At 46.8% G+C, this 25465-nt stretch overlaps 1 protein-coding gene across 2 annotated transcripts; it reads right to left on the bottom strand.

Annotated features, from left to right (window-relative positions):
- Positions 1–2699: 2699 nt before the first annotated feature.
- Positions 2700–21673, bottom strand: UTP14A (UTP14A small subunit processome component). 2 transcript variants are annotated; one of them, XM_029241207.1, is made up of 15 exons: positions 21595–21673; positions 20462–20540; positions 19230–19300; positions 18674–18738; positions 16393–16535; positions 15933–16088; positions 10659–10778; positions 10466–10560; positions 9732–9855; positions 9572–9649; positions 8526–8916; positions 6334–6740; positions 5382–5572; positions 5153–5252; positions 2700–3145 (listed from the first exon to the last, which is right to left on the bottom strand). In XM_029241207.1, the coding sequence occupies exons 1-15, from the start codon at positions 21618–21620 to the stop codon at positions 2873–2875; spliced, it is 2319 nt and encodes a 772-aa protein (XP_029097040.1). In that variant the 5' UTR covers positions 21621–21673; the 3' UTR covers positions 2700–2872. The 2 variants fall into 2 exon arrangements, 1 of the variants encoding a protein (XP_029097040.1); XR_003796436.1 differs by having other exon boundaries at positions 2896–3145; positions 5474–5572.
- Between the last annotated feature and the right edge of the window lie 3792 nt (positions 21674–25465).

The following is a 25465-nucleotide window of genomic DNA, read 5'->3' as shown; positions in this document are numbered from 1 at the left end:
GGAGGTCGGCCGGGCTGGCGGGCCCGGAGCCGCGGGGAGGGAGGGCGGAGCGCCGAGGGCGGAGATGGGGCCGCGGGAGGGAGGGGGCCGGCGGGGCGCGGCCAGGGGGCGGGGCGCCGGGACCTGGGGAAGATAAGAGCGTGCTCGCGGGGAGCGAGGGCGGGAGTGAGGGAGGGGCGGGGGACTTAGAGACCAAAGAGGAGACAAAAGGACGGGGTGGGTGGGAGGGGCGTAGACAAGCGGGGTTAGGGGAGGGGCGCCGGGGGACGCCTCGGAGGGAGGGTATGTGTGTACGGTGTGGGGGGGCTGGTGTGGGAGGGACTTAGAGAGGGACGTGAAGGGACAACATAAGAAGGGAGCGCGGGGATACGGAGAAAGGGGGGTGGGCCGGGAGTGCTCCACCACGCTGGCCACGAAGGGGAGGGGAAGCCGCGAAGGGGAGGCCGCTGGGAGGAAGGGCCACACACAGGGAGGGGATCCTGGGGATGGACAGTCCGCGAGGAGGGCGGGCCGGGGCTTCGGCGGGCTCGGGAGGGAAGGGTGAGCAGACGCGGGGAGAGGGAGTGCTGCAAGAACCCGAGGGTGGAGGCGGATGGGCGTGTGTGGAGCGCTGAGGGCAGGGATTTAACGCTGCCGATCGGGATGACCGAAAGACCACGGTGGGGGCCGCACAGACGGGACGGGGCTACCAAGGCAGGACGAAAACTGCCCAGGGGAAAGTGGGACCTACGAGGGCTGCAGAAGGGTGGCGGGGGCGGCCTCGGGCTCGGCAGGAAGGCGCCACCACCGCCCTCTGCCCGTCCCCAGCGTGCCCCGCCCCGTCCGGGGGCCCTAAGGGCAGGGGCCTGGGCCGAGGGGGAGCCGAGCCAGGGCGGTACCATTCGGAACAGAGAGGGGGGCTGGGGGGGAAGGGAGGAGCCAGGGGTCAGAACCCTGTTGGGGCGGGGGGGGCCACACCCTGGGAAAAAGGCTTGGGCACATCCAGAATGGACCAATCAGCGAGCAAGGCCAGGGTGGCGTCAAGGGGCAGCTCCGGCCAATGGGAAGGGAGAACACTTCGGAGGTTCGGAGGAAGAAAAGAAAAAAAAAAAAGCCCCACGAAACAACAATCGAATCCGTTTGGGGGCTTGGAAGGCTGGGAGTGGGCGTCGTTTATAGCACGTTCCAGCGCCTGCCCTCCCCTTTGAAGGATGGGGTCGTTTGCATCACTCCTGGGCCGCGGGGAGCACACGGAGCTGAAGAGGGTCCCGAGAAAGTAGACGGGGATTGGCCGTTTACAGGGGGCACTTGATTGGGTGCTTCGATTGGGGGGGGGGGGGGGGGGTGGGACGGAGGTGGCAGCTTTGTGCTCAAAAGAGTGAAATAGAAGGTTATGGTCTCTTCGAGGGAGGCAGGAGTGGGCAGAGGTCCACCATTCCCCCTCACTGGCTACTGACTTAAAGTGACAACCAGCAAGTGGATCGCGGATAATCTCAAACCAATGGATAACTTAAAAATACCTCTTGAGCTCTGAACACTATCAACATATTCAGTTCCCTTCACAGCACCGGGCAGGTTCTTGAGAGGATGAGCAGTGGTAGTCCGGGCCCACAGCTGCCACTGGGAATTTTATGGACACTTATGGCGTGGCTTTTGGCTTCGGAGTTAGTCGAGGGTCCACTGCTTAGTCACTAACTGAAATCTTAAGCCTCTAAAATAAAGGCATTGGGACTAGTTACCTTTGAGGTGGAAGCACTTGGGAACTGATCTGGAGAGTGATGGGCTCAGAAAAGAGGGCCATATTGGTGGGGGCCATTGCAAAATAATATTCGTGGAGTGGCAGAATTTTTGGCCCAGCGATTCCAAATGTCTGCAAAGCTCCTGAAACTGTATGTAAAATGGTGTAGGTGTTTGTGCATTTTTCTGGGGAGGGTTCATAACTTCAAATTCTCAGAGGGTTCTGTGACACACAAAAATTAACCCCCATCTTGGTCTAAAAAGAGTAGGGGGACCCATCTCCAAGGCAGGAGGTGAAGTGCAGTAGTGGCTATGTCCTTTCGGAATCAATAGAGGGGTTTCTCCAATTCCTTGTGAGGAATCTTGGCTGCAGGGGCCCTCTCGATACGTATTGTCATCCAGAGAAAGGCAGGTTCCTCAGAGCCGAGAAGCTGACGTAAACTGCCATGCAGCAAAGTAATGCTTGAATAAACTATAAACAATGGTGAGGAGTTGGCCCTGCTTAGGAAGTAAAGGGAATAGAGCTTTACTTCTGAAAGCTCATCTACCTCATCTGTAAAGTAAGGGTAAAAGTGCTAACTACTCTAGATAGCAACCTGTGTAAGCCGGGAGGCTCACACATGAAAAGAAAACCATAGTGGTTAGACTTAAAGCTGAACCCAGCTTCAGCACCATCCTAGGACCAGCCTCGAGCAGAATCCAATTGAATGATTTGTGCATAATGCTGCTAGGTTCAGAGGTTAAGAATATACAGTATTTAATTACTATCCCTGACTCTTTAAACTGGTTGTTTATGGTTATATCCGATGTGATGGATTTAAGGTTGTAGGCTAGGGTAACTTCCCTCCAGTCCAATTTAGGACAACATAGTCCTTGGTAAGAAAATAAGGTCCCCTGACAAGTGCGACTAGAGAAATGCAATGAGGAGCATCCAAAGGTGTCTTGTCTAACTTGAAGGAAATGGGAAACAACACAGAACACACTCCAGTTAAATAGATTAAAAGAACGCCTTTATTTCTAAAATGTGGCTTAACTACACCCACGGTGTGCTAAGCCAGTTTTGGAACTGATCCTGCAGCTCGGAGTAAAACCGGACCAATGGAGGAGCAGTCAGGGCTCCCAGTTACAGGCACCAAGGTGTCACTACTCCAGCAACTCAATCTACAGAGATTTTCTTCAGCTGTTTTTTGTGACGTATGGAGAGTCGTTTTGGATTTCTCTGTACGACAGAGAGGTCCGACCTTGAGGAAGACCGGTAGCCCACATCCTCTGCTTTTATAGGCTTAATGATATGGCCTGGCTTGGTGACAACCTTGGGCATAGTCAGCTTTTGGAAGGACCTCTGGGTGTTCCACGTAGATCCTATAGGGGTCTGAATGGTCCTTTCAAATTGCTGATGGTGTGTGAATGGATATGGAAGCATCCGCACCTAGAAAGGAAGGCAGAGTGATGTGGCATGAGCCAGGCCTGTAAACTCTAATGGCACCTGGTCAGGTAGTTTTAGCACATAGGCCATAGTTCTACACAATGGTTGCAGTGAGTGAAGCCTCTGAGAGGCTAAGGTATCCCCATGCCCCCATCCAACCTTAGGAGTGCCAATCTGCTTGATGGCATATGGGAGTAGAGGGGCCTAATTTGGATTAGAACCTCCCTTCCCCCAGGCTTACACAACAATCTAGGGATTGAAAAACCATCCCAACAAGGCCCCTGCAGCTATAGGAACACTACAGGAGCTGCAGGTTGCTGGCCCCTAGTGGGTCTCCCTATACAACATTGTGACTGCAAGACACATCTGAGTATTGGTGTATCTCTGTGACTCTCCTACCCTCTTCATGCTCTTAATCCCTTCCTTTCCTCCCCTTGATTCACAGGATTGATGTTTTACGGAACCCAAAGATTTACTCCTGAATCCTGAACTCTACCAGGCTATTACACTTAGCTTCATGCTCTTCCCAAGTCTCATTTCCTTGCCCAGGATTCTTCTTCACTCCACCAAAGCGCTACCTTCAGACATATAAATAATCTTTAAACACCTCCCCAATGGCCAAAGGGGAGCAAAAAGATGTAAGCAGAAAAACGGGTAAGTTACAATCAGTAGTCTCTAGAGATACTCAATGGAACACTCAAGAGAAACTGAGTACTGCCGGGCAGTCCTGGTGGTGGTGAAGGACACAGATTCTTTAGGTTAAGGGAGGGTCTTAGTGGGGTTGACAGCTAGATCTGTGCATGTCACCCAGAGCAAAAGAACAGAAAAAAACACCTGCACAAAATATGCAGTCTTGGGAGGTTTTTCCCCCTTTGGCTCAAAGTGCTTTATTCTATTGCATGCTGGGACCTGAAGTATATATAGCTTATTAAAAAGATGAAGAAAATCAAGGGAGATTCTTGGAAAGTTATTTGTCAATTTACTGTGACTGTATTAAAAAACAAATAGTTAAGATTCCTGGAAGGGAAAGGTGATCTTTATTGAGGTCTCTACTCTGCCCTTCGCCTAGAATCCGGGCCCGGTGAAGCACCCCTTTTCTCTCCCTCTTATCCCATAACTGCTTGTTCATTGCCTATTTTCTGGTTATATATCCTCAATTGGGATTACAATTCAATTTATGCAGCAAAATAAGATCAACAGAGTATTACTGAAATGATATTTTCTCCTCTCTTCTGTGCCTATTAAATAGCCCTCCCCCACTTCAGAAGGAAAAATACAACTCATTTCAATATTAAACCGGCTGGGGACAGATCACAGGGCCACAGACTTTCAGAACTGAAGGGAACATAAAGGTCACCGAGTCCAGTCTCATTCCCAAGTCCCTTTTACACATGCTCACAACCCCAGAGCAACCCCTTCTCTCTTCTGACCGGCAGAAAGTTTTTCCTTGAACTCTGCCTTTCCTCTAACTTCTACTTTATGTGACTTCCACACGACAGCCTTCATTATACTGGAAGACCATGATCATGCTCAAATCTGCTCCTCTCCTGGGTAAACATCCCTAGCTCATTATCACACGACACAATTTTAAATCTTTTCATTGTCCTGAACAAGTACTGGTTGATCTTCATTTTTCTTAAGATGCAGCTTAAACCTATAGCCTCTGAACATTACCTGGACTATAAACAAAAGCCTGCAGAATGGCAATTCTTAGTTTGCTGAGACCCATTTGCATCAGCATTATCTGGGGGTCCTAGCTGAAAATGCAGATTTGGGGGCCTCACCATTGCTGCAAAGATTATCCTTTAAGTTTTAACTTTCCCAGCCAGTAATTAAAACAGCAGAGTCAGTTTGGAATTATTCATCTCAGAGCCAGTGAAAACAAAAATAGATCCGATTCTGTGGCCAAGATCACACATCCCTCTTGACCACAGAGCACCAGAACGCTCCTCCCAAGCAGGAGAGCCAGGCAGAAAAGAGGAGGTTGCTAAAGGGCTCTCTATCCCTCACCTGATGAGCCACTGCATGGATGTTCCGCTTCTCATTGAGAATCACATTTGGCAAATTCTTGTCTTTCCTTGGAGGACCCTCAGGGGCTTTAACGAGAAACCTGGAAAGCAGAACGGCAGGACGTCTGACTAAGAGCATTAAGGACTTAGTCAAAAGGGCAGAGAGGACACATGAGGGTCAAGTGGGAGAACCTGGTGCCCTTCTAACAGGCTTTCTTCCCTGTTCTTACCGGCGTCTCTTCTTGGCACTGGGCTTCAGGCCCACACCACCCCACTCGCCCCAGCCAGGCAGAGTCAGGTCCACATCCTTCGGCTTACTCGCCTCCACAGCTTCCCTCTTCTCTTTCAAGAAGTCTCTGATGACATCATCCCCAGCAAAAGCTTCCTTTATCATCTGCCTTTGATCTCTCTCTTCATCTTCCTGGGAAGAAATGAACAACAGCTACAGCTTGCCTCCTGAGCCGAGGTTCGTGGCAAGACCGCTCAACTGCTGGGTCGTGACATTTTAGCGCCCCCTAGGGGGAAGTGCGGAACAATGATGGTCTTGCACTACAAACCCATCAGCAGCCAATCAAGCTCCAATCTTCTCTCTAGGGTAAATATCCCTAGCTCATTATCATATGACACAATTTTAAACTTTCAATAAGGACACTGCAGGGTAGAGGAAGGAATGGCCTGTGTTAGGAGGGGGAGCTCCAAGTGGGCCTGGCCAGAATGTGGGGGTCCTCCAGCTTATATCTCTGAAAAGACAGGCACCAGGGCTCCTCACTTGAGCAGTTTCAGTGACTTAATCGGGGAGTCCCTCCCCCCCCCGGATCATTCGAGATCCCACCGAGTAGAGCAAAATATTGTCAACAGCTCACTGACTCACCTTTGAGTTGTCCTGCCTGGCATCTGGTCAGAGCTCTGAGTGACTCCCTCTTTCCTCTGAGGGCTTTAGAGTCACCCCAGGGAGGATTTGGTGGCTCAGAATTTAAGGCGAGGGAGTCTCAGCGGCACTCACAAATTTGCATCTACGAAACTGTCACTGGGACAAGCCGGGCCCATACTACTCCAGACCTCTTAACTGCCGCCATGTGCCCCCAGCACAGAACTTCACTGATTCTATTCCTCGCGGAGGAAGGACACTTTCCACACCAGCTTTGATACCCCCCAATGGCCCACGACCCTGGCTCTGCTCACCAGCTCCTCTACTGTCGTGGGAACTGCCAAGGACTTCATGGAAGGAGATTTTGTGGTCAGGAGGTTCTGGAGATCAATCATTTGCTCCTTCCTTTTCTTCTCCTTGGGGACACCAAGATGATTACTTGGGTTCCTCTCCAACTGCTGCCCTTCTACCGCAACTCTGGGAAGCTCCTTGTTTTGAAAACATCCTTTTTTGCCCAGCTCCTCCAGTTCGTCCAGAGTTCGTGCTCTCTCCGGCCTCTGCAGCAACAGAGGCTCCTCTTCCTCCCCGGCAGGTTCCTCTCTCTGGACCGCCAGAACTGTCCTCGTTGAACTCAGTTCTTGCTTCCTGGACTGATGGCTCTCCCTGTTGAGTTTCTGAGACAGTGCCCTCAATTCAGACAGCACCTCCTGGCTGCTAAGGTCTGGGGGAAGAAATGAAAGCTGTCGGAAAAGTAGGGTGGGAGCTGCCTTGTCAACAAGCGTCTACTGACCTCTCGCTGGGCGCTGGGCACCATGGGAGACATGCTAACGGGGACAAATGGGTAAGAGAAGATGCCATTCGCTGGATCTCCTGGCAAGTTCACTAATCATTACCTGTCAAGTCGTGGACAATGGAGTTTAGGAGTTAAAAGCTGCATGTTGGGAAGCAGATGTCCGGGTCCTATTCCCAGCTTTGCCAATGACTCACTGTATAACTGGAGCTGTGGCTTATTTCCCCGTAAACTCTGCTTGGGAAGATCACCCCAAATTCCAAATTTGTATTAAAAGAGCTGTTTTAGCCAGTGGCCTCTAAATTCAACTTCATTGTCATTTATTATTTGTAATCGCTAAAAAATTGTGATTTCTAATTTGTAATTTACACTGTAATTTCCTACTTGTAAAAACTGTATCCAGCATTGTTTTATCTTAAAGCAGCATTTCACAATCTGCTGTGGCAGAGTCAAGTAGCTCGCACTTTCCAGCCACGAGCATCATCTGAGCAAATACTGCTAGTCTCTGAGAGCCCCGAGGGAAACACAGCCGTGACATGCTTTTAAACTGTCCCTTGTGTTGACTCAAGTTGCCTCCATTCCCAAGTTCATCCTGCTCTCTAGCTCTGGCTTGAAGCCACTGGAAGAAGCTACTTAGATCTGGCCTGAGGACATGCATGTTTATTTTCAAGGACTAACTTTCCTTGCTCATCTTGTTTGGGGTCCATGCCTTCCCACTATTTTAGGATACTATTTCCCCAAAGGTTTGGGATCATTCTATTTATCATCCAAGGAAGTCCAAATCCACCTTTCATTCCGCAACCAACTGTTCTACACATTTCACTAGATGGGCAGCTTTTGAGGGGGCTTGGGAGGAACCATCTCGGCCTGCGGTGCTGCTTTCTACAATCCTCTCGGAAGCGACTGCTTGCAATTATTAATCCCAGAAGTCTTTAGCTGAAAACCCTAAGCAAAGGTCCTCCAATACATTCTAAATGACAGCTCTAAAAACAAACTTTTTTTTTGCCACTGAAAAAGATTCGTGCTGTCGTGTAAATGCATTCATTATTCCTCTAGGAAATATAATCGGACCCAAGAATCTGTCCAGATTCAGGTGATTTCTGAAGGCAGTTAGTTTCCTAAGCAGGCTTTATAAGGCTTTGTCCCCGGAATGGGAACTCTGACCTGCCTCAAGGGTGCTAAGGCTGCTAATTAATATATAACATGCAAATCGAGTCTGAGCATGGCGTAACAATTCTAATTTACCCTGTACCTTGTGGAGTCATTCATTCCTATCAAGAAAATCACACCCCATTATCAACATATCGACAGACAACTGCAGCGATGATTTGAAGACACTTCATAATGTCTCAAAATACGCCTCTGTGTCTGTGGGTGTGAACAACTTTCAGATTTGCCAGTCCACCACATGTACTTCTCACTGGCTTGTGGGTACCAGTGATGTTAACTCCTGCCCTTCCTTCAAGGATGGTGTACTTCTGTCTTTCTGAAGACTGGACACACACTCTAGAGCCATGCAGATGCCTGCTTATTAAATGCCTTTGAAGGAGAATGGTCATGACAAATCTGTTTTCTCTTCAGGGACCCAGGGCACTCTCTTGAAAGTACCTAGAGCCTAATCACTCTGTGACACAGGTGGGTGGACCCGGCTTCCCTCTCAGTCTGCCAAGAGCACCAGCACTAGGCACTCCTCCCCTCTGGTCCACCACTGCTCACCTTTTGCTTCTTGACTGCCCACCGGCTTGGCGATCTGGTTGAGCCGAGACTTTTGTCTAAGTGATCGCCTTTCCTTAAATTCTTTCAACAGAATTTCTTCCGCCACCACTGGTCCTTCTTCCTCACTTTCAGGAGCCTCCTGGGCTGCAGGCTCTGCAAGTTCTTCAGGGTCCCCCTGGACCTCAGCCTCTTTTGTGTCACCTGAGTGATTCCTGAACATCCAGGGGTTCGGTGTGTCTGCCTTCACCTGCACCTCATTCACCACGTCAGGGACAAAGGGTTCACCCTCTTCCTCCGCACCTCCCTCCTCTTCCGCACTCTCGGAGGCCGCCTGGATCTTCTGCATCAGCTCTTTGTTCCTGGCCAACTGTTCCTGCATAGCCTGGCGAGCCTGGAGGAAAGGGTCACGGCACGAGCACCTTGTCATTAGTGACCACAGTAACACCTTTCTTGGTCCATTTCTTAGAGCTGCCTCCTCTCAATCTGACTTAAGTATTTCTTACTGGTACCTACTGTTCAAACTGCACATACACCACTGTGTTAACAGCTATGGAATAAAACGGAAGACAAATTCTTTGTCCTCAAGGAATCAACATGTGAAACAAGGTTTTTTAAAAAAAACACACAACTCCTCTCCCCTTTAACTGGACTTGCCTTCAATGCTGCTTCCCTTTCATCTCTCCCTTTCCACCTTGTTCCTGGTCATTTTCCTCTCTGCCTTAAGAGATTTTCTGATGCCTTTTTAGAGTCCTGGTTTTCCAAGCATCCTCATGGCTCTTTCCCAACTCTGCTTCTGCTAGCATCCTTATGGATTTTCCTTTCTTTCCTCCAATTCCATCTCTGATTCTTAAGAGAATGGTATTGTTTTACATATATCAGTAATGTGAACAGAGTGATCCCCCCGGTAATATTAGAGAGTAGCCTCAGAGTCCTCTTGCTGAAGTTGTCTTAAATCAGAATAAAAGTTAAGGCTTTACCTACACAGCTGAACAGCGAGCCTGGATGGTCTCTCACCCTGATGGTCTCTTACCCTGATGGTCTCTTACCTCCAGGTCATATTTGGCCATAACTGCCTTTGACTTTGCCCATTTCCCACTGTTCTGGTGCTTAAGGCTCATTCGCTCCTGGAAAGAAAGGGCAGAGTGAGATCCTTATTGCTTTCCGGGGAAAGTTGGTTCAAGGGTTGGAGGCCAGAGGCAGCCTCACCATCATTCTGGCCTTTTCGAGTTTTTCCAGTTCTTCCAATGCTGCAGCAGGATTGACCTTCCGCAGCTTCTCGAACTCTTTTAGGGCTTGCTTGGCCTTTCCTTTCTTCAGAAGTTTGTGATACCTATAGGATGAGAGAGGGGTATGGGGGAAGAGATTTAGCTGAACCACTGGCGCCACACACGAGTGCCCCGCCACACAAGGGGTTTCCCTATGTGGGGGAATGGAACGGACATCACAGAGCTAGCTGGCTGCAGGGAGCCAGCTTGAGACATGCGACGCCCCGCGGGACTCTCAGTCCCTGCAGCCCCCAAGGGCAGGCCTCTGCAGAGCAAAGAGTCCCCTCTGCTTCTAGAACACAAGGGAAGAGCAGAATAGGATCCAAAGAGGCAAAAAGGCAGGAAGGAAGCCCTACTGGCCTCCACAGCTGTAGAACTCAAGAGCTCATTCGGCAGAACCACTGTGTGATACCCTGGAAGGGAGAGAAAGTAATTGAACAGTCCTCTTTTTAGCAAAACCAAGACGGAAAGCCAAAGCCACAGGAGCAGGTACTACTGAAGGAGGCAAAACTCTCTGAGGTTGGTTTGAAAAAGAAAGAGGCTAGTCACTACTCTTTGGGACCTCTCCTACATGACCCCAGCCGCCATGGGCAAGGTTCTCTCCTAAGGACTCGCGATTCTTCCTCGTCACTTTCTTCCATGGAACCCAAGGCCGGTACACAGGGGCCTCCTTACTTTTTGCTTTTGATTTTCTTCTCTCTTCGAGCCCTGGCCTCATAGTAGGACTGCAGGGCCCGGGCCCTTTGAAGCTCTGCTCGGCGCATCTTCACCTATAATGAATGACATTTACAGTGACCCCTGGGTTTGATGGCAAATGCTGGGAGAAAGAGAGCATGTCTGGGTGGATCAAAGGGCCTAGCACACTTACCTCTTCCAGGCTCATGGCTTTGAGAGAGGCCTTTTCCATGGGAGTCAGTAAAGGGTCTGTCACTGGCTGCTTGTTCTTATGGAGGAGATTAAAAATCTCCTGCTCCAAGGGAGTTCTTGCCTTAAGGAGGTAACAGAACACTCTAAGTCTTAAATCATGCTCCTAGAGTCTCCCTCTTTACAATCCTATGGCCATATACTCTATGACATTATAATTGGAATCACGAACTGGATAGGATTGACTGTTACAGCAAGAGAAGGGGGTTCCAGGCTCGCTGTTCAGCTGTGTAGATAAAGCCTTAACTTTTATTCTGATTTAAGACAACTTCAGCAAGGGGACTCCGAGGCTACTCTAATATTACCGGGGGGGGGGGGGATCACTCTGTGTTCAGATTACCAATGTATGTAAAACAATACCATCCTCTTAAGAATCAAAGCAGGATGCCCTTAAGGTCAATGCTGGCAGGAGAGAGGAACAGCAGTACCAAATTGTCAGTCTTAAGAGTTGCAAAACAAAACGGTCCCTGTATTGTTATGTATATTTGAAGCACAATACTCTTAACATAAAGTTAGGGACCTCAGATCCATATCAGCCTCCTTTTAAGAATACTTCTAGAGAAAAGGGGAGGTTAGGTCTTAAGATGAGCACAAAAAGACACTGCCTTTAACAATAAGACCTTCAGGTAATTAGCCTGCTTCCTGACAGTTCAGATTTAACTCTCATCAGTTTCTAACTTTGGCTCCAACTCCTCAGTCGCCAGTTAACTTTGCATACTAGGTGGTGTCTACGCTGATGAAGTGAACGGACTGTGAACCAGTGACTTTACATGTCAACAAAAGACCCCATTTGCTGCTTGACTGATATTGTGAGGATGGCTAAAATAATCAGGCTGATCGTGTCATGGTCCACTTTGGCAAGGCACAAAGACAGCCTGGGGCAAGAGCCAGTTTCAAACTTCATGCACGTATTTTATGTGGCTTTCTTCAACGGCCATGTACATCACGGTCAGTGTTAAAACTTACAAGTATCTGGACAAATGCATAAACACACATCATCACACGTTACACGGCACTATTGATCTAACCATAAACCTACTGAATAGTAAAGGTGCATGTTCTTCCATTTTTAGTATTTGCAGTAGTAATCAATCACAGGCTACAAAGTGATTTATATTACAATGTTGTAATCTCCCTCCAATTCAATTCAATTTACAAACACTTATTGATTGCAGCTACATTCCAGGCACTTGTGCAGGGTGCTAGGAATACACAATTAAGATAGTTCCTGTCCTCATAGAGCTCATAGCCTTTCAGAGGAAAGAGACATATGCACCACTAACAACATAATGGGTTAAATATTAGACCACAGGAGTAATCACAGAGGAAGGAACAATTAATTCTGATTAGGAGGTGGGGCAGCTCGGGGAATGAAGAGACTTTTTTTTTTTTTTGCGGTACGCGGGCGTACGCGGGGCTCTTATTGTTGTGGCCTCTCTCGTTGCGGAGCACAGGCTCCGGATGCGCAGGCTCAGCGGCCATGGCTCACGGGCCCAGCCGCTTTGCGGCACGTGGGATCTTCCCGGACTGGGGCACGAACCCGTGTCCCCTGCATCGGCAGGCGGACTCTCAACCACTGCGCCACCAGGGAAGCCCCAGGAAGAGACTTTTTGAATTAGGCTTTGAGGCATAAGCACAATTCTACAAGGAGGTGGAAAGAGCCAAATGGAGAGATGAGTATAAGCAAAAACACAGACCTAGGGAAAGCAAAGGTATGTCAGGGAACAATGCACTGTCCAGTGTAGCTAAGATGCCAGGCACTTCTGTCTCATTCGGTAAGTGGAGAGCCTTTTGAAGGATTTTAAGCAGGGAAGTGATAATCGGTTTTGTGTTTTGGAGACAAAATCCTGGTGATTGTGTAAGGGGTTCTATGGAAGGTATCAAATGAAAATGAGGAGAGGAACCAGGGATGTGAGAGTTATTAGAGAGACAGAACTACAGGACTAGACCCCCTGCATGGGCTGGGGGTGCTGGCAGTTGAGGGGAGAAGGACTTATGCCATTGACTGAGTTACAGCATGAAGGTCGTGGTACAGAGCTTCAGGGTCTGGGGAAGGAAAATGCCAGGCTTTCTTTGTTGTTGAGAAGTTTAGGTGCACAGGGGAGAGCCAGGTGAGGCCTGCTGGTCATATGGAATGGGTCTGGAACTCAAAGGAGTTGAGAGTGATCTGTACCATGTTTACAGAGCAAGAATAAAAAGGACTAAGGAGAGTCAGATAAAAAGCAAAACAGACAAGAAAACAACAGCAGGACTACGTCACAGAAGCCAAGGGAGAAGTTTTAACCACATGATGTGTTAATAGCGTCAAATAGGCTGAAGACGCAGAGGACTTGGGATCTGGCTATTGGGAGGCCCCTTGCTAACACCTTCTGAGAGAAGTTTCAGGAAGGCAGTAGGGGAAGAAGGTGAGAGAATGGAGACCAGCTCTTCCCGAAGCATGTTCCTCAGCAGCTGACAAGATTTACTTCATTTTTTAAAAGTTTAAAATTCAATGTGTTCGATTTTTAATAAAATCAGCCTGTCCTACCTGGGTTAGAGTAAGTCATAGGGGTTTCTTTACTATCTTTTCATAGCCTTTAAAAGGCCAGCGTAGGGGCTTCCCTGGTGGCGCAGTGGTTATGAATCTACCAGCCAGTGCAGGGGACATGGGTTCGAGCCCTGGCCCAGGGAGATCCCACATGCCGCGGAGCAACTAAGCCCGTGTGCCACAACTACTGAGCATGTGCTCTAGAGTCCGTGAGCCACAACTACTGAAGCCTGCGCGCCTAGAGCCCGTGCTCCACAACGAGAGGCCACCACAATGAGAAGCCCGTGCACTGCAACGAAGAGTAGCCCCTGCTTGCCACAACTAGAGAAAGCTTGTGCGCAGCAACGAAGACACACAACAGCCAAAAATAAAAATAAATAAATAAATTTATTAAAAAAAAAAAAGTCTAGCATACACCGTGGACCGCCAATCTCCAGTAGGGGCATGTGGCATTTTCTAGCAACGGAACCCTACCAAACGCCCCACCCAGTCCCACTCCCAGGGCATACTGAGAAAAGAAGGTTTTGAGGAGAACACTTTGGGAAATGCTAGTGTCGGCTGCCAGTGGAGGGAAGGAGGGAGTGGTGGGAAGTTACCTCACATCATTTCTAGCACTTTACAGTTTACAAATGCTTTCTCACACATTATCCCCTTTAATTCTTCTCAGCTAGAGTCAAACGGAATTTTAGGAAACTGGACCAAAACTACAAGTGCAGACATTTTGGATTCTTAATCTCCAGAAATACCAGTATATTGCTAGTCCTTGGGCTTTGCCCTCTAAGGCACTGCCAGCCACAAAGGACCCCCTGACTTCTCTGTGCCATGTTGGTGTAATTTCTCAAAGATGAACCTTAGGGCTTCCCTGGTGGCGCAGTGGTTGAGAGCCCGCCTGCTGATGCAGGGGACACGGGTTCGTGCCCCGGTCTGGGAAGACCCCACGTGCCACGGAGCGGCTGGGCCCGTGAGCCATGGCCACTGAGCCATGGCCGCTAAGCCTGCGCGTCCGGAGCCTGTGCTCCGCAACGGGAGAGGCCACAACAGTGAGAGGCCCACGTATCGCGCAAAAAAAAAAAAAAAAGATGAACCTTAGAATGAATGGTACAGCAGGTTTGTGTACAGCATCTGGGCCCCACTCTGTCTCGCACAGGGAGTTTCTGGAGATCAGAGGCTACGCCGTTCTCAGTGCAACCCGCCCCCCCGCATCTCATCTGTAATGACCAACTCCGCATTGACCTGCCATCTCTAAGGTCATACCAGCATTTGGAAAAAGCAAGGTGCAGAACAGTGTGTAGTAGTACTACTACTTTTTTGATTAAAAAAATGAGGTAAACATAAATATATCCATAAAACTCTTAAGTTAACAACAACAAAAACGTATAAAAAAGTGGTGATCTCTGGGTGAGTATGAAGGTAAAAATGAACAGATGGGAGGACAAGGGTGGGGTCAGACTTTTCTCTATGTATTTTCTATACTTATTTTTGAATCCTGCAAATTGTATTACCTCAATTTTTTCCCCCTAAAGTCTCCCTTCCATCCTGCAGCCACACTTTAAACCTGGTCTCTTTTTCATGTGGAAAAGGAAGCATCCTAGAAAGAGAATGGTGGTGACTTCAACAACAGTATCCGAAACAGAGCTTATCCCCGTAATGAGCAATGACTTGCTCAATTTCTAGCTATGGCGGCAAGCCATGTTTACTTTGATGATCTTTAATTACCTCAACTTCCTGACACATAGGACACCATTTTTGGATTTATAGAAAGCAGAGAAGCCATCTATCCATGGTTCGGGCACTGATGTTTTGGACTATTTTTCTACTAAAGACAGAGCACCACATTATAGACTGCATAACCAATGGTGTATTGGAAAAGAAAGGCTAGCTGTTCTGAAGTTGTTCAGACTAAAAATTGAAACTTTAGGGACCAACACAGGATTACTAACTTTTAATTTTGCCAATGGCATAACTACCGTTCCACCCCCAACCCCATCATTTACTACCACCATCGTTTTGTAAAGGAAAAGCTATTTCAACACCATTAAAGTGGAAAGAATAACCTCATAATAAAAAAGAGCTGGCAACCTTACACCAGCATACTCACAATTGTCCTTTTACTTCAGACGGATGAAACATCTGCCAGAGATCGTTGTTTGGGAAACCCAGCGCTAAAATACCTTTTTTATTTTCTGCAGCTCAGTCATAATGAGTTACTTGCTAAACTTCTAGTCATTAACAGCAATCTGCTATATTTTAATATGGTATTCCTTTTCAAGCAAACTTTGGTTCTGCTGCTCATATATCCCTCCTAAGGCATCATTAATGCTGCCAGGTTCCTGATCGTCCCAAGGTCAGAATGTTGGCTTTAAAAGCTTTTTTAAAAGAATCCAGTGTGTGAAAAAGAAAACATCATTATGTTCCTTCTCTATTGGCAATCAGATGTGGTCACACAAACACATGCAAATAACCATGCAGTGGACAATCCAAGCTGAGGAAGCTGAGGAAGGGCGATGACAGAGCTATGGCAACTGGCTACGAATCTTGCTCCCCCGCCCCCTCCCATTTTGACCGCTCAACTAAAATGACTGCAGCTGCCATTTCGGCTTAAGGTGTCCAACAAGACCAACTGCAGGCTCTGCAATGTCCACGCGGTGCAATCTCACTTTCCAAGGTGTGCTATCCTCGTGTTGCACTTACCTTCCAGCCACTGACCACATGTTCGATGGGAGCAAAGATGGACTGCTGCTTGCTCAGGGGAAAAACCAGCTGCTCTGCTTGCCGGTTCTTCTGCACGACAGGATCCCATTTGGAGAGGACTTGTGAGGTTTTATTGAATGCCACTTCTCTGTGGATCTTAAACAGGCAAAGCACACAGAAAGAAAGAGCCATGAAATTAAGCATCAAACTCAAAGGACCAGCAGGAAACTAAGAGGCCATGTTTCTTAGTTTAAGAAAGAAATCAGGATGCTACAGATTAGCTCTTGCTTACTTCTCAGGACTATGCTTCCCCTGAGATCAGTTTTAATCTTTTCCAGGGTGAGGCAACCACAACTTTCCTTCCTCCCATTTTTCAGGCCATCCCCCTTCTCTTCTTACGCTATTTTTCCTTGTCAGTTCAATTTCTCCCCCTTAATGGACCACATTTTCTTTGACTCACCCGCTCAATCTCTTCTCTGTGAAGGGGTAACTCCACAGTCTTCTTCGATTTGACTCTATTCAGCTGCTTTTTCACAGCAGCCAATGAGGATGAAGTTTTAACAGGCTCAAGCAGATCTGAAAGGACCAGCTTTTCTCCTGATCCTGCAGAAAGGACAAACTTTCTGGTCAGACTGAGAAGTGAGGCAAAACCTCAACATCACATAGGGAGAGACCTCAGTAGAAAATGCTGGCAGACAGGCAGGTGTGCAGGGAAGCAGGAATAGTCCTCTTACTTCAGTCACTAGCCAGAGTGACGCCACTGCCTTCCTACATTCCCAAACGTGTTGGAAGGTGGAAGACAGAAAACTATTTAAAACAGTTATTTGCTTTTCTCCTGGTCTTTCTGCTTCCAGTCTTGCCCCACTTCAATTCATTCTTCACACAGCAGCCAGAGTGTTTTGAAAATGTAAATCGTAGCACGTCATGATCCTGCTGAAAATCCTCCAATGGCTCCCCATTATACTTTGGTCCCTGTCTGTCTCTCCAACCTCACGTCATCCACAGATGGAGAATGCTCCAGCCGCACTGGCCTTCTTCCTCTTCTTCAAACATGCTGAACGTGTATCTTCCTTAGCGCATTTGCGCTAGCTGCCCCCTCGCCTGGAATACTGCTCCCTATCTTTGCATGGTGACTTTTCTTGTTATTCAGATCTCAGCTTAAATTTTGCCTCTTCAGAGGCTTTTCATGCCCAGCCAACCGAAAGCAGCCACTTACGTCACTTGACTGCATCATCCTGTTGTAATTCGCTTATTGTCTCCCTGCACTAGAATGTAAGCTCCACGAAGTTGCGACTTATTCCTAACTGTAGTCCCAGAAACTGATATATGGTAGAGGCACGGTAAGTATTTGCTAAATGGATAAGCTTGGAAGAATATATTGTTACCAGTTCTGGGAGGTTATGTTAATGGTTACTAGAAGCACATAACTCGTTCAAGCTGCGTAAGCTGTGAATATGGTGGAAAAGATTTGGCATCTAGACTTGTTATCAAGATAAAATCAAGTTAAAACACTGCCACTTACTAGATCATATATTCTCAATCGGGGTGATACCATTCCCCCACCCAGGGGTAAAAACTGGTTCTTCGGTGGGCAGGGGTAAAAAAAAAAAAAAAAAACCACTTAGATACAGCCATCCCTTGGCATCCATGTACAGGGGACTGGTTCCAGGACCCACCAAGAATACAGAAATCCAAGGATGCTCAAGTCCTTTGTATAAAATGGCACAGCATTGATATTTGCACATAACCCATACACACCTTCCCATATATTTTAAATCATCTCTAGATTACTTATAATACCTAATACAAAGTAAATTCGATATAAATAGTTGCTGGTATGCGGGATAAACTCAAGTTTTGCTTTTTGGAATATTTTGAAATTTAAAATTTCAATCTACATTGGTTGAACCCACAGATGTAGAACCCACAGTTACAGAGGGCTGACTGTATTAGTTTTGTGTCCCTCCAAAGCTCAGCCTTACCTAAGAAAATCTTATTCCTGGTGGCAGAGTAGGTGAGGAGGGAGAGAGGAAGTGAGGAAAAGAAATGCCTAAAAAGGCTCCTCAGGGGAGCAATAAAGAAAAAAGTTTGAGAAACACTGTACTGGGTGAAGGTCCTTGAGTAGGTAACTTGACTTCTCTGAGCTCCAGCAGTAGAGGAGAGATTATCTGCCTGTCTGAACTCAATGCACTGTGAGAACTCAAATAAAAATGAAATCAGGGACATGACTAAGCTCGTGAGAGGCAGCTGTCTTCATTCACGTCCCTCTATCCTAGAAGTAGCTCATCAAGCTCAGTGGGAGACCCTGACTGTGGCCTTTTGGCTTTCTTCTAGAAATGGAAGAAATTCAAGAGCATCTGACTACCCTTCTTCACCCCCTCGCACGGTAGTGTTTATGGTATGATTCATTAACCACATCAAAAACAGCTGGGGGCTTCCCTGGTGGCGCAGTGGTTGAGAGTCCACCTGCCGATGCAGGGGACACGGGTTCGCGCCCCGGTCTGGGAGGGTCCCACATGCCGCGGAGCGGCTGGGCCCGTGAGCCACCGCCGCTGAGCCTGTGTGTCCGGAGCCTATGCTCCGCAACGGGAGAGGCCACAACAGTGAGAGGCCACAACAATGAGAGGCCCGCGTACCGCAAAAAAAAAAAAAACAAAACAAAACAAAAACGCTGGGAAGTGACCATCATGCTTTTGGAACTCCACAAGTTCCATGCAGATAGTTTCCTCTGGTTAACTCACCTTCAGAACTGACACTGAACTCTGACACCTTCAGACTAGCCTCAGATCTCTCAGCCAATTTCCACCTGAAATTAAGCAAAACAGAATATAGAAAGAATGGATACATTTTGCTGGGGAACAAACACTTCTCTCTTCAAACAATGCTTCGGTTTCATTTCTATTCTAGAATCAGGTTTTGTCACAAAGCAACCAGGAAATCTGTTCCTAAGCAGGACATGGTAGTCTAACCATCTCTTAATGTAGGCTCAGCCCCTCAAAAACACAAGGCAATGCAAGGTAGGCATAATGAGAAAGGTATTGGACTTGAATTCAAACATATCTGGATTTGAATACTAGATCTGTCACTTACGAGCTGAGTGACTTTGGGACATGTCAATCTTATTTTCTAGTTGAAGAAACTGACATGCAGAGAGGATAAGAAACTTGCCTACAGTCTCCAAAGTACATGCTCTGACAATTGTATCTTCATTGTCTTAGGCACTCAATAAATGTTAGCTGCAGCTAAGTCTCATGGAATCAGCTAGTTATAACCTGTCCAAATCGAAGGGAATGTTACCTATTCTTTCCATCAAGTGAACTGATTGCTTCCAGAAGCTTTTGATGCTTTCTTTCTCCATCACTGTCCCCCTGGAAACAGAAAAGGAAAAACCATCAGAATGATGAGGGGAGGGAAAAGACAGTATGGCAATTGAGGCCCATGTAAAATCTCTCATTCTTTTGGTCAGTGGAGAACTGGTGAATCAGATGAGGTCTGGCATGCAGGCATTCCAGCTCAAATGGAAAGAAATGCTTCAATAAGCCAAACTCCCTCATTGTAAGGAACATAGAGCCTTAGTAACCAGGAGCTAACGCCATGCCTCTGTCTTAACTTGTTTTGAGAAGAAAAGTGCCATGAGAATAATGTTTCTGTATAGAATATACAGTGTGATCTGACACAGAAACTGACATAATAAAACCAATTTAAGTAGTTTTGTCAAGAGAATAAAAAGCTGGAATTCCTATAGCAGCTGTTGGAGACCCAGCTTAATTATGCATATGTATATTTCAGTCGGATAATCAAATAACCCTCTATGGAAATCCAAACTTGGGAAATAGGGAAATCATATAATACCATGTGTTTTGGTCTTATATACTCAACTTAAGCAACCTGAGGACAGTGTATCTTATATACGATCTTGGAATTCCCATAGCACTTAATACAATATCATATACATGAAACACTAAATATAGGTATCCTCTGCTTTTTGAAAGTTTGCTTTGCTTTACGCCGCTTCACTTTCACAAAAGACCTACATTAGTACCTGCTTTTGCTAACTGAACAAAATCTGAAGAGGATTTTTGCTTTTACAAAAACAAACAAAAAGCCTTAAAATGAAAATAGCGTCTAGCATTTGTTTTGCAGTGAGTTGTTATAGAGGCAGCACATACTCAGAGCGGCACCACCAAGCCCCTTCCCTGGAAACTACACTTAGCACCTCAGCATCAAGCTGCCATAGCTTTGAACTGTCTATGAGCATCTATGCTTTATCTTGATTTATTTTGTGTTTCCATTAGCAAGATGTGTCCTAAGGTAATAGCTTCTTTGCTTTATGCCATTTTAGCTCATGAAAAGTTTCGTAGGAACACTCTAATTTGGGTAGTGGTGGAAACCTGTAACTAATTTATTTGTGAGACCTGAGCAAGTATAAACAATGTTGTCACCCCTTTTCTTTCCAGGAAATGTGGCATCTACCCTAATTTTGAGGCAGAAGGGAAATTGGAGAAGGCGGTTTAGTGGGTGTCACCCACCTCATCTTCACTGGTGCTCAAGGGGTACTCTCTTGGCAAATCCTCTAGTTCTTCCTGTTGGTTTAAAGCCAGAAGGCTGCTAAAGGAGATAAAAGAGAAATATTATCACTTGAAACAATTTTTCTTATGTTGAAATGATCTCTAAAAGATAACTGCAGTTCTTAGTACAGAACAGTCCTATCCCCTGGAAGAGGTGCAAACCAAGCAGTGTGAGCATCTTTGGAAATTTGTCAAGACATAAAATTTAGACTGCATAAGGCAGGCATCACCTGCAAGAGGTGAGCACTGGTTAGTAATACCCATACAGAACTGCATGAAAATGAAAAAGATCTAACACTCTTCAGTGACTGATTGGCACTCCATTTCCCACTGACCTCTCGTAGGCTGTAAAAATGTCAGACCCTAGGTAAGGTGGCAGAAGACGCTGTTGCTAGCCCTTGAGGCAAGGCAATATCACAATCAACATTTCTAAATCCTCCACGTGGAAGATACCTGTAAAGGTGCAAGCTTACTTAAAAGTGACATCTTGATCATTTGTTCTCAGGAATAGGGAAACGGGGAATTGGAAGAAAGCAGCTGGAGCTTGCTTGGCAAAGTAGGTGCTTAACTTAGGAGACTGGTACCCAGAAACAAATTATAGAGTCTACCATTATCTAATGGTATATGTCAAACTCTGCTAGGTACCCATTACTAAACAGATTATATTTAGTTCCCCCGGCGGGAGGCATGAAACGCCACAGAAAATGTTGTGGATGACTCCAGTGAGCAAAGGTTTCCAAGATAAGAGGACTTTATAACGCAGTCACTGTCTGCGCGGAGGGTTGAAATGCTCCCCAGCAGCTGCAGAAAAAGGAGTCACGTGATAAGGAAAGTGCAACACGTTAACTTAGCTGGAGAGGGACAGGCCGCATCAGGACCAACAGGGATGAGACTAAAAAGCCGGGGAGTGGAGGGAGCGAATTAAATTAAATTAAAAGGGCTTTAAAGGATGGATCATGGAAATAGTAACGAATGGCGAAGTCTTGGGAGGGGAACAACCGACGCCAGCTAAAAGGCGGACTCCATTTCTCAAAAGCCCGGGAACCCGACCCACAACGAAACCCAGACCACTCTTCCCCTCCGTTACCCCTCACCTCTCCGCAGCCCGACTCGAGCTCATCTCACCAGCCTGGCTCTCACATGGGCCAGGAGCGGAAGCCGAAAGGAAAGCAGTTTCCGTGCCGGCCGCAAAGCAATTTCTGCTTCCGCCAATCACGCGCGACAAGGTGCGTCACTTCCGGCCCGCCCCGAGGCGTGCGAGAAACAGGAGCCGCTTCGGGAGCGTTCCGCTGGGAAGCGGGAGACTGGAGATAAAAGCTTGTCAGCGGACTACGCTTTGCTTACCCCACCCACCCCTCAGCTCTCTGGCGCGCCAGCGTCCGTCCTCCCGGCCCCCCGGGTTCCCTCGCGGCGCAGGTGGGTGAGCTTAGCGGGAGGGTGCTGCGCTATTGGGGACCGGGCAGAGCGTCCTGCGAGCCTGCTGCCAGCCAGCTCAAGGCTTTATTGACCGCCCGGGAAGTGGCCAGCATCGTGCTAGGTCCTTGCGATCCGCCCATGGAGAAAATCCCCTTTCACCCCGCGCCCCTTTGTAATTGCAGCTCTGGGTTCCTACTTCCCTACGTAACAGAGTTTCATCCAAGAATGGGCTGTGTCAGTGGCTGCAACTTCCTCATCTCCCATCAACTTTTAAGAATTTTTTTACACAAATGCCCTTTAACTGTTGAGGTAAGAAAATGATTTGCCAGCCTCCATGTAAACATTTGGTGGTAATAGCAAAACTATTTTATAGCTATATTTGAAAAATTACTAGTTGCAAAGGAAATTACTGGACAATCTAAAAGTCATAGCATTGATTTTTCAAATTCTGCAACAATAAGCCATGTTTTATTTTCCTGCTTAAAAAGATGAATTTTCCTTTAATTAAAAAAAATGTAGAAAAGTAATACACGAAAACATTCTTGGCATTTATTCTTCGAAGCCACTCCCATTTTGCTTTCACCCCACCATTCCACTGAAACTACTCTGGACAAGATCATCAGTGACACCCAAGGTTGCTAAATAAAACGGACACTTCTGTCTTTTTCTTCTCAGAACTCTGTGGTATTGGATACTGTTGGTTTGTCTTCTTAGTCATATTCAGGGAATGTCTTTGACCATCTACTATGTGCCAGGCCTCTCGGCAGTGGGGATACATTGGTGAATGAAACAGACATGTTCCATGGCCTTATATAGTCTACTTTCTAGTGCGATTAAAGACAATTTTGTCGTGGTTGAAACTCCATCCTGGGCTTCCATGACACCACTCTCCTGGTATCTTAGCTTTATGACCATCTTCCGACGTCTTCACTGCTGGAGACTTCTGTGCTTACTCCCTAAATGATGATGTTCTTTAGGTTCTGTACTCAGTGCTCTTTGTTTATCCCATGTGCTCTTCCTAAGCCTTTAACACTTGTATCAGAATTCCAAAAATCTATATCTCTAGCCCAGATCTTTCTTGAGCTCCAGACTAGTATCTCGGATTGCCTTCCGGTGTTCCTTTTTATCCCACTGGCACATCAACTGTGAAGTGGTCAGTGATTCCTATCTTTTCTATCAGAATTCCGTATTTCCCATTTCTGGGGGACTGGCACCATCAACTACCCAGTTAGTCAAGTCAGAAGTCTGAGTCATCTTAGATTCCTCTCTCCTTTATGCTTTACGGTGATTCCCTCACATTGTCGGTTCTACTTCCTAAATCTCTCTCATGTATCTCCCTACCTTTCTGTCATTATTGCTGTGGTATCAGACCCTTACAATTTCAAGCCCATGGCATTGCTGTAATCTATTATAGAAAAGGGGAGCATTAAAGCATATTGATGGGGCTTCCCTGGTGGTGCAGTGGTTAAGAATCTGCCTGCCAATGCAGGGGACATGGGTTCGAGCCCTGGCCCAGGAAGATCCCACATGCCGCAGAGCAACAAAGCCCGTGTGCCACAACTACTGAGCCTGCGCTCTAGAGCCCACGAGCCACAACTACTGAGCCCTCATGCCACAACTACTGAAGCCCAGGCGCCTAGTGCCCGTGCTCTGCAACAAAGAGAAGCCACCTCAATGAGAAGCCCACGCACTGCAATGAAGAGTAGCAACTAGAGAAAGCCCGCGTGCAGCAATGAAGACCCAATGCAGCCATAAATAAAATAATTTTTTTAAAAAGCATATTGATGAAGAGCATAGGTTTTGAACTGGACTCTCTGGGTTTGAATCTTATCTCTGCTGCTTACTAGCTTTGTAATTCTTTTTTAAAAAAAATTATTTATTTTTATTTTTGGCTGCCTTGGGTCTTTATTGCTGCCCGCAGGCTTTTCTCTAGTTGCAGTGAGCGGGGGCTACTCTTCGTTGCGGTTCCCGAGCTTCTCATTGGGTGGCTTCTCTTGCTGCAGAGCACGGGCTCTAGGTGCGCGGACTTCAGTAGTTGTGGCACTCAGGCTCAGTAGTTGTGGTTTATGGCCTCTAGAGCGTAGGCTCAGTAGTTGTGGTGCATACGCTTAGTTCCTCCGCGGCATGTGGGATCTGCCTGTACCAGGGCTCGAACCCGTGTCCCCTGCACTGGCAGGTGGATTCTTAACCACTGTGCCACCAGGGAAGTTCCTAGCTTTGTAATTCTTTACTTAACCTCTCTATGCCTTTGTTTCCTCATCTTTAAAATGGGAATTATAATAATACATTGGATAGTTGTGTGGGCTAAATGAATTACTATACATAAAGCACTAGAATAAAGGGCAAGCCCTTAGTATAATACCTGTCACATTAAAATGCTCACTCAATAGATATTAGCTCTACTAATTATTTTTTAGGGCTTTTCAGCCTTTAGTCTTTCTTCATCCAATCACATAAGTTGGACCATGTCATTCCCCTACTTAATGAAGCAAATAGACCCTAATCACTTTCAAGAAAAAATGAAAAAACTCTTTTGTCCTGTCTACTTCTTCAACCTGTTGGAATTGCTTGCCCCTTCCCCCACAGCAATTCTAATTACATTTTTATGGGCAGATGATGCTCTCTTAATCTTATATAAAGTATGAATAAAAGCATTTTAAGAAAACATTGACATGTTTTATTGATTTATACTTAATCTAAGTAAAGACAGTGTGTATGCTATGCAAATGCAGCTTTAAGACAAGTCCCCTAGGTACTCCCCCTTCCTAGCTCTAACCAGATTGCTGCCCCATTTCCCTCTTATGCAGAATTATGGAACAGCTGAGACCTAAAGGAGGAGAAGGAGCCAGCACTGGGGGGAACTGGGGATGAGTGTTCTGGGCAAAGGACCACCATGCAGCTTGCGGGATCTCAGTTCCCCAACCAGGGATTGAACCCGGGCCATGGCAGTGAAAACACTGAACCCCAACCACCAGACCACCAGGGAACTCCCATAAGAACCCTTGATCTTGATAAGAGCTATTAGTGATTATCAGTAAAATAAAAATATATCCCCCCCACACACAAGTATGTTTATATTTCAACTGGCTTACATTTCACAAAAAGGACCTAGGCTCAGCCAAAACTTGCAACATGGCAACAATTGTGATTTTATGATAAATTCATGATGTATGCCCTGCAGCATCTAACCTACTCCTTGAATATAGTAGGGGCCCAATAAGTGTTTTTTGAATTAGTGAATGAAGTCATGATAGTCCATGCTATTCATAATCATAAAACTGCATAATTATAATTATTTTACATAACTTTAGAATTTACAGAGTGCTTGCTATGGTCTGAATGCTTGTGTCCCCCCCAAATTCATATGTTGAAATCCTAATCCCCGATATGATGGTATTTGGAGATGGGACCTTTGGGAGGTGATTAGGTCATGAGGGTGGAGCCCTCATGAATGGGAGTAATGCCCTTATAAAAGACACCCCAGAGAGCTCCCTTGCCCCCTTCCACAATGTGAAGTCATAGCAATAAGGTGCTGGCCATGAACCAGGA

The sequence above is a fragment of the Monodon monoceros genome, unplaced genomic scaffold (assembly GCF_005190385.1).
Source record: "Monodon monoceros isolate NGI ecotype Baffin Bay Population unplaced genomic scaffold, NGI_Narwhal_1 Super_Scaffold_22, whole genome shotgun sequence".
NCBI lineage: Eukaryota > Metazoa > Chordata > Mammalia > Artiodactyla > Monodontidae > Monodon > Monodon monoceros.
This window is presented reverse-complemented; position numbering and strand designations above follow the sequence as displayed.